Here is a 9406-nt window from a genome sequence, read left to right on the forward strand (position 1 = left end):
TGGAACAGAGACTAAATATAATTTTGGATTGGTCAGGACAGTTATACATGTTTCACCGGATTTTTTCGTTTCTCTCCGAGTCCTTGGCAACCCTTGTATTTAACTTTGCCTTTGTAAAAAAAGATGACGTGGGTGTATTTTTTCCTCTTATATTACTTCCTATGTAGTGCGCAGTAAAACCAGCAATGATTGCAGCATGGGTTTATTTCAAATAAATAATACAAATACGAGGATAAATCTATGAAAATTTTACAAATAGTCAATCACTTATTTACATTATGTACAATTTTAAATTTTTGGAACGTACACAATATCACTAACACAAGACTGCGTCACAGAAATAAAAATGATAAAATACAAAAGCGATGACAAGTACTTTTCCCGCTATTTAACCCTTTAAAATTAAATTTCACTGCCTAGGAATAACTGGAAGTTTCGACTTAAACGAAAGACAGTAGATTAAAAAAATACAATAAAATATTGGCTCAAGAAAGAGGCGTTAAAATCATGGAATATCCGCTTGAAGCCGTAGTCTCACAAGTCCCCGAGAAAAATCAAGTAGTCTCAAAGCAACCATCAACTATGGGGAAAATTCTTTGGTTTCTGCGACACAGAAATCTTAGGCTTGCTGCCGAACCACGACTTCTTCCACTCCAACGTGTCTTGTATCAGTTTCTCTTCGTCTGCAGTGAATTTTAACAAGGTGGATATTGCTTTTATTAGGTGTTGAGCCTCGTAATCCCTACTGGTTAAAAATTTTATAATGACGTGCTTTAAATACTTAAAATTAACATCGTCCTCATCCCGACGCACGACACTGGGGAAGTTCCGGGTAGAAATTTGAGAAGGCGTTAATACCGCTACTGTATTGCTTTCTAGGAGGTCGCTGTGGTAATTTGGATTCCCCGGTGTCCTCAGCTCCTGCTGGAGGGTCTTCTTCATGTCGGCCAGTCGGAGTTGCAACATTTTGATATTCTGGAAAGAAAAAAATAGTTGTGAAGTGCAAAGCGGAGGAATTATTAGAATTCTCACTTTGTTTTTCTCAGAAATCTGATCCTCCAGTTCGACGATGTTTTTGTTTAGTTTTTGTTGTATCAACGTGCTTTCCTTCAGTTTACCGTTTTCTTCTTCCAACTGGGTCAGCTTGTTCAGTAAATCGTTCATATCCATTTCTTGCCGTCTCATCTCCTGTTTCACCAGCTCCATTTGCTGGGAAATTTCGGCGTTTCGTAAGAGAGCAGTATTCTTCTCCGAGGTCACTCTGTGAAGAAAAATAATAGAATTATATTTTTGGCTAATATCTTCTTTTACTTTAACATAATTCAAATAAAATCTAAATGCCAAAGTACTGTCAAATTTTTAAGGCAATAGTACCTACATGTTTCCCTGAATACTAATACGAAATTATTTATTTGAATCAAATGAATCATCGACTAATTCAATTTTTAAACTGTTCTAACTCTTGTCTACGCCGTCACTGGGCAGCTCCTAAACTAGCTCCTTATTAGTGTTTTTTTTATACAGGATCGGAAAGTCCCCATGGTTCATCGGCCGTTACGTAAGAGCGATAAAGAAAGTCATAGAAATCCGTGCGATAGAGAAAGATGGCTATAATAAAGGCGTCTAAGAGTCACCGCCCATTTCGCCCTTCCACAAATAAGATCCACTTCCTATTTGTGGAAGGGCAAAATGGGCGGTGACTATTAAGACGCCTTCATTATAGCCATCTTTCTCTATCGCACGGATTTATATGACTTACTTTATCGCTCTCACATAACGGCCGATGAACCATAGGAACTTTCCGACCCTGTATTTTCAAAACTAACCGTATATAATTAATAATTAATGGAATGGCAGAAATTGAGTAGCAATGTTTATTACAGTGTTTTAGAATGGTATGGTGTGTTTGTGTCTTCATTGTTAAATTTGTGTGACATTAAAAAACAAAAAAAACTTTTATATAAATCAATAATAATGGGATTTGACTGAAATGCATGCCGTAGATCCAAACTGTGTATGCGCTCGTGGTTTAGTATGAAAATTACAAAAAAAGGTTAAAAAAAAATAGTTTTCATGGAGGAATTTGGAAAAATAAACCTATGATACGTGTTTCTAATAGTCAAACCCTCAAATTGTTCTTTAAAAAATTGCCTATAGCAGGGGTTGGCAAATAATTTTAGGTGGAATTTTGAAAATTTCTAACGAGGTCCAGAAAAAAAACATATTCCTTACTAATTTTTTGTTTTAATTTGTACTCACAAAATTATATTGAAATACAATAGATAGACATATTTGTATTCAAAAATCAATGGGAGAAATTACATTTGCATTTGGTCTTAAGTCAGTTTTTTTTATTAACCTACTAACCATTAAAAAATTATAAGGGTGGCATTCAAACGTATTGTTATATATAGAAAAATATTTTTTGAAATAGTTTGAGTAATTATACTTTCAAAAAATTTTTGGCGGTCCAGTTTTTTACCTTTCGCGGTCCGCCAGTTGCCAACCGCTGCCCTATAAGATAAGAGATTTCTAATCAAAATCAATTAAAATTCAATTATAGTCTTTCCGGTCTCAATTTAAAACCAATATGTATCAGGTTCAGCCCCTACACAGCAATATTGAAATATTTGAAAAAATTGTTCCCATATTTACTTAGCCATACCTATATACAGGTCTGGTTGAACTAAACGTGGAGGTAGTAGAAAGGTAGTCGCTCAGTTGAAAAATGCGCGCGCGGGCAAACGGCGCACAAACACAGCCGCACTGGGCGACTAAGCCATAAATTTCAGTTGTTGACAAATGGCCTAGTAGTGCAGTGCAGCAATGTGGAATTTGGTGTGATTCAGACAATTTTAATTTATTACAAAGCACCTTCTATTAGTCATTCAACTTTCAATTGCAAAAGGGAGAAATAAGAGGGATATTTTGTTTACAAACGTGGTATTTTGGAGACCTTTTGTAACGGAACAAAACGAACATTTACATGTGCAATAGCAGCGTCTCATTTTAAATATTTACGATTGTTTAAAAAAGGAAGAAAATGCAAAACCAGATAATGAAATTATAAATAGAATTCACATATTAACTAAAATTTCAGTGTCCACAATCTTTCGCGTTATTAAACAAGGTGTTATGGATCAATGGGTAAAGAGGAGGCAAAAACAAAAATTTTTAAATATCGATGAGATGACGAGATACTTAATTCGGTGGACAATTTATAATTTATATAAAGAAAAAATATGTTGTTCGCCAATTGAACATATAATAGATATTTTCTAAACATTATAAACAAATTATTAAATTTTTTACCTTTAGCAGAAAACTTTTTTTGGGATGCCTATAACTCATTAAATTTCATTGCTAGGCGTTTTTATACATGTTCAACTGACTTCGGAAAAACAATACAATTTAGAGCTGTTTTTTTTTGAAAGCAGTCTGAAATTTCACAAATTCTGGGCTTTACCTTCATCATTTCAAAATCTGCCTAGTTGGGATGTGTTTTATTAGTCTCGTTGAAACGAGTCAAATGAAGCCTCATTCACTGCTATACGATTTCTTACTACCGTATACGATAACGTATCAAAGGCTGTAGGACCAATTTCGAGCGTTACTTTCGAAGCACTCTCGCATTTACAGTTTTAAAGTTACAAAATCGTTTTTGAATGTCAATCAGTTCCTGGTCAGTCTGGATCAGTTCGTCCGTTCAAATGTTATGAACGATGTCACAAAAAGTAACTTTCTGCATAAACAACATACTTAATATTTTAAATATATTCATTAATATAATGCGATGTTGGCATGATATATATCCGATATATATCATTGATATATATCACGATATTTATTCCTTGATATATATATATATCATGATATTTATAAAAATTAAATGATTCCTACTGGTTTAAAGTAGCTAAAACTGTTAACAGATGGCAGCAAAACCGTATGCTAATCGTTGATGAACGTGTTTATTTACGTGATTCCCCGAATTTTTCAACAAAGTAAAATTGAATGAATATTTTTATTTCATTATTTTTCCAGGTGTTCGTCAATTCGAGCAAGTGCTGTGTGCTTGTATTTGTTTTAATATTTATGACGTTTATGTTGACTTGGTGTAAATTGGTTAGTTTTCGTAGTACTTAATATTCACGCAAATATTTTTTATTAGTTTCAGAATTTATATTTATTTTTCATTCTTGTTTTTGATATTTGGAACAAAAATATTTACCTAAATAGTTTCTTAATTTTATTTCGCTACTATAATATTATACATAAACTAATTAATTAAAAAAATTATAAATACCAAAACTTGATATATATCGAATATACATCAAGATATATATTTGATATTTATATAAATATCATGATATTTGCCAAACTTGATACAATGCAGTCTTACCTCGATAAGGTCTTCTGTACATTCAGGGAATTAGATCGTTCCTCTCCTAGCTCCTTTTCCAACTTGGTGATCATCTGCTTCAGGGAAGAGTTGGTTGAATGTTCGGAATCGACGCATAACTTAAGCTTGCCGCACTCATTCTCGATCTTGTCCAGTTCGCTTTCGGTATTATCTAAATTTTTCCTAACTACTTTTAATTCTGTTTTGGTATTGTCCTTGAAAATGAAAGAGACAGCGTTAGTCAGAAGCCTAGCGGGTAAGCGTTTCGAGGAGCGGGAATCATTCGGGTGTTAATGCTAAGATGAGGGGAAAAATTAAAAACATCAAAATAAAAAAATAACTCAAAACATTTGAAATAAACGTTTATTCAACATAATATAATAATGTATATACCATACAAATAAATATAAATGGAAGTAGTCATCGAATTACAAATTCTACCACAACATCAACTAAATACGCTTAAAAATAAACATCATCCTGTAAATATCGACCATAAAAATGTAACAGTCAGCAGGGAGGAGAGATAAAAAGCAAACCGTGTGCTAAAAAATAAAGCGACTGTGTAAAAATAGAGAAGGAAAAAGCCCCGGTCTACACTGATTGTTGACTCACGAGTTCAGTCCTGAGAAACGTTATCTCTTCCTCGTTATCGTTCCTCAACGATTTCAGTTCGCCGGAGAGCTCGTTCACGTCCTCCGTTAATCTCTTTATTTTTGTCTCCTTGTTGTTCAGGTCCAGCTTGTTGCACTCCAGCTCCGCCTCCAGCTGTTTCACCTTATCCGAAAGCTTCTCTTTCTCTTGCACGGCACGTCTCCTCTCCGAACCCTCCTCGGCCGCCTGCCGACTCAGTCGACCCACCTAAAATAATATCTTCAGCTAACAAAATGCTTCCTCGACCTTTTCAATTAATAAAAAAAATTCTAGGTTAGGTTGTCCAAAAAACAAAGTCCGATTATTTCGATATACAGTAACCGCCAAAAAATTGCACCAAGTCCGAAAGAAGGAATTTTTCCAGAAAAAGACAATTTTTCTTCTAATAAATCAATAATTTTTTGCCTAGAAGATGGAGAGTCCCAAAAAATACATTTTCAAAAAGTATGTGGAATTTTTAACTTAATTAATTAAGCATTCATTTTGACAAGTCCGTTTTTCTGTTTACAGAAATACCAAAAATCCATGTTAAAAAATTCACATTTAAAACACAAAATTATAAAAGACACATTGGTGGAAAAAAACCGTTCCGGGTAACCAAAACTCGGATTACCAAGACATCACCGTCTCGACTCACCTGAGTTTCGAGGGAGGCGATCTTATCGCTCCAAGAAATCTTGATATCGGCCAGTTGCATATGGGCCTCCTCGAGCCGCTGCTTCAGCAGTTTCCTCTCGGAAACCACCTTCTCGTCCAGGGAGCCCTCGTTGGAGGTGCTCTGCCTCAAGATCACTACTAAATCTGACAGGTGCTGCTTCTCCTGCTCGTTTTTGGCAAGTTCGGTGGCGAGATGGGCTATGTCCCTCGAACTGGAATGTCGGAGAGCCTCCAGGTCGTCCTGGAACAAATTTGGAGGAATAGTTAACGATCGTGTCAAAGTGTTGGATAGCCAAAAGCACATACCTGTGAATAGCCCAGAAGCTCACCGAAACAAAAATAATATAACACAAGTGCGAGGGAACCAATCCCCTTCTATTTACTGTGATGGTACACAACAATGTTCGTGATCGGTATATTTACAGACAGATACGCAGACAAGACATCGTCGAATGATAACGTGTAATTTGAAAATGAAATACAGTACAATCTCATTAATCCGGCACGATTAAAAACCTAAAAGTGCCGGAGAACTGGAAAATTCGAACTAATGGAATATGTATAATATAAACAGTATTAAATTAAAAAACGTTACTTTTAATTGTTTATTAAAATGGGTGTGCATATATATGTATATTGTATTGTTTTTATTTTTCTGTAAAATAATCTTTCAACTAAACTATAACTGTATAAACTGTATTCTTCAAGGATAGTAGACAAACGCGGAAAAAATAACGTCGAATTACTGGACGTACCGATGTAATAAAGTGCCGGATTATAGAGATTCTACTGTACTGAATTTACTTTTTTTGGTATTTATAAATAGCACAGTGCCACAAAGAAAAATGGGTTAGGCAGTGCACCAGATCAATGTTGCCAGTTGCTCAGTTGCCAATGATCAGTATTTTGATCCCCACATTAGGAGATTCCTCTAGAAAGCAGTTTTCCAGATTTCAAACTGACTTGTGTAGTCGGCGATTGAAAAAACACTGGAATTCATGACCCCATTCTACCATAACCATGTAGTTTCATGACCCCGTAACCTGTTATATGAGTGATTTAGATCGTAAAAATTCATAATCGCTGATTGTACAGTTGAAGAAGTACTATTACGTTTTGTCAGTGCAGATACAAAGAGAAAAACCCCAGACGACTTTATAACACAAATCTGTATGCCCCAGATCATGGATCTACAGGAGCCTGCATACCCCAGGCTAAGGGATTATTGAGTACCAACAGGACTACAGACCCATTCCTCAGAATTCCATAGTTCCTCGCACACCCAGGTTTGTTAAGGGGTTACGGGGTTATTTGGTTATGGGGTTACGGAAGGCTGCCAACTCACAATTATGTAGTTTCGGACCTCTGATGCATCCACAGTTTCATGGTTATACACATCCCGGGCTATGGGGTTATGGAACTGATTCATGTTCCAAAATATTTCATAATTTGGCAATCCCATAGATTCCTGGCCATGGGGTTAGAGGGTTATGAGGTTATGGTGCCATGAGATCTTGAATTTTCATGTTTTTCCAATCATTAACTAAGCAAATCAGTTTTAAATCTCAAAAGCAGTTTTCTAGAAAAGCGTGTTGATGTTGGGGTCAAAATACGAACTTATCAGGGAAATCTGACTAGATTCATATTCAAGGGGTCAAAATACTACGAGATAAATTGATTTTTGACTTTTTTTACTGTTTTTTATGTGGTGCTGTGTAATTATAAAATCGGTTCGTCTTCATTCTTACAAAAAGGCACTATAAGAGTCTCACAATTGCACTATCTTCATTTAATTTAAAACAAATCCGTACAAAAATGTTTGCATTAAATTTTACCAACAAGGTTTGTATAATCGATTGCCGTTTATAATCAAATAAAGTTACTATTTGGAAAAATATCTCTTAGATACTAATAATTTTCTGTGCCATAATGTCATAAATAAATTATTACCGGCAATAAAATAAATAATACCAATATAAAATTAAATATATCTGTATGATTATATAAATCTTAGTGATTGCTGAAAATAAATACAGGTATCTTGTAAGTTAAACTGATGCAGCTAAAATATTATTTTTCCTCGTAAAATTTAAAATTTAAAATCAACATTTATCGAATTTTACCATCGCTTCACGACAACGAAATGGAAATGTTCGACCGCATAAAACTTAAAACGTTTTGAATACAGATAAAAAAAAGTTCAAAATAAATGCTTAACTATACGAATTTACATAAAGTTAGTACGCTTAAAGGAAAGATAAGTAAAGCTATTGTACTAATGATGAACCTACCTGAACTGATAAAACTACATAAAATTAATTCACAAATAATCAGCAGGTTACTCTAATTACCTGATAAACATATTTTCTTTAAAATAAACCACACAATATACTGTATGTGAAAAACATTTCTGTTTTGTTGTTTTAGAAAAATATATTGATAACATGGTCCCCACAAAATGATAATCAAATCTCCGCAGAAATGCGGCAGGTACATCTAAATATTGACAATACCCATCTAAACCTTAATGGATAACAATAAAACAAATATTTGTTTCTCTTATCAGATCATGGTTTTCTACAAATTGTACAACAGGTCTCAATATATCTGTTCAAGTTATGAAACAGACGCAAATAAATATAATTCTTCTTTTTCACAAAACCAATTATTTATAAACTGAAATAGTCTATACTACAATAATTAACTTTCGGAATTTTCATATATTAATTAACAGATAACGAAGCGAACAATTTTACTGATCTTGAAGTACACTGTTGTTTAAAGAAAACATGAATTCAAGTACTAATCATAAAACAATTCCACCTACCTGTACATCACTAAGAAGCTCTTCTTGTCGTCTCAACCTCGAAATTTCGTTTCTCAATTTATCTAATTGGGTATTGGCATCTTTTAGGGCAGTGTTCTTTTCAACCAACTCCTGGTCTCTTAACAACACTAAATGTTTCACTTTAGACAACTCCTGAGTTTGTAAATTCTCTAGCTGTTCATTGTTTTCCTGACGCTCCAATATTTTTTGCTTATATTCTAAAAAACATGAAATAAAAACTAGCAGCAAAGACAAAGCACTAATACTTTTCTACTAAGAAAATATAAAAAAGGCAAATTTCTTTTAATCATAATGTTCCTACCTTCTGCTATTTTAATGGATTCTTTCAAATTAGATATCTGGCGATACGCTTCATCTTTCTCCCGTTCTAAATTTTGTAGCTGCCTGTCTTTCTCACTAACTATCTCACGCCACTCCTGTTCCTTCTGTTCAAGTTTCCTAGCGAATTCAGACTCGATTTTCGATATCCTTTTTCTAAATTCTTCCGGATCAATGGGTCCATCTTCTCTGAAACCATCAGAGGATACAATAGAGTTAAGGCTGGAAGTTGAACCCTGGTGAGATTTTCCCCGCAGAGAGTCTATTTTCTGGACAGTGGACGATGTTATTTTAGCTGTTAGTTTTGATAGATCACTCCCGGTCTCTTCACGTATTTTATTCTTCAGGGAAGCAAACATTTTTTAAAATTATTTATAAAGTCTTCATTATGATATCTGATCGCCTTCTTCTTTCCTAATTAACTAACTTCTGTACATTTTCTTACACTTTTATACTAATTGTATTTGAATTATTGACTTTTTACACGATCTTGAGCTTACCTGCTGTCACTAATGTCACGATTGATGACA

The 9406-nt window shown here is 34.3% G+C and overlaps 1 protein-coding gene across 1 annotated transcript; it reads right to left on the reverse strand.

The window, feature by feature from the left end:
- Window positions 1-231: 231 nt before the first annotated feature.
- Window positions 232-9406, reverse strand: LOC108917587 (golgin subfamily A member 1). Its single transcript, XM_018724279.1, has 7 exons — window positions 8860-9406; window positions 8538-8755; window positions 5691-5951; window positions 5015-5260; window positions 4400-4614; window positions 1033-1261; window positions 232-975 (listed from the first exon to the last, which is right to left on the reverse strand). The coding sequence occupies exons 1-7, from the start codon at window positions 9233-9235 to the stop codon at window positions 577-579; spliced, it is 1944 nt and encodes a 647-aa protein (XP_018579795.1). The 5' UTR covers window positions 9236-9406; the 3' UTR covers window positions 232-576.

This window comes from Anoplophora glabripennis, unplaced genomic scaffold (assembly GCF_000390285.2).
Source record: "Anoplophora glabripennis isolate ALB-LARVAE unplaced genomic scaffold, Agla_2.0 scaffold80, whole genome shotgun sequence".
NCBI classification, from domain to species: Eukaryota; Metazoa; Arthropoda; class Insecta; order Coleoptera; family Cerambycidae; genus Anoplophora; species Anoplophora glabripennis.

What these genes read in the sequence shown, in the direction of transcription:
- LOC108917587 (XM_018724279.1), bottom strand. Translation starts at nt 9,235, where the DNA reads ATGTTTGCTTCCCTGAAGAATAAAATACGTGAAGAGACCGGGAGTGAT. An exon ending in TCGCCTCCCTCGAAACTCAG is followed by an intron (nt 5,261 to 5,690) that starts GTGAGTCGAGAC and finishes ATATTATTTTAG; the next exon opens with GTGGGTCGACTGAGTCGGCA. An exon ending in CGTTTCTCAGGACTGAACTC is followed by an intron (nt 4,615 to 5,014) that starts GTGAGTCAACAA and finishes TTCATTTTCAAG; the next exon opens with GACAATACCAAAACAGAATT.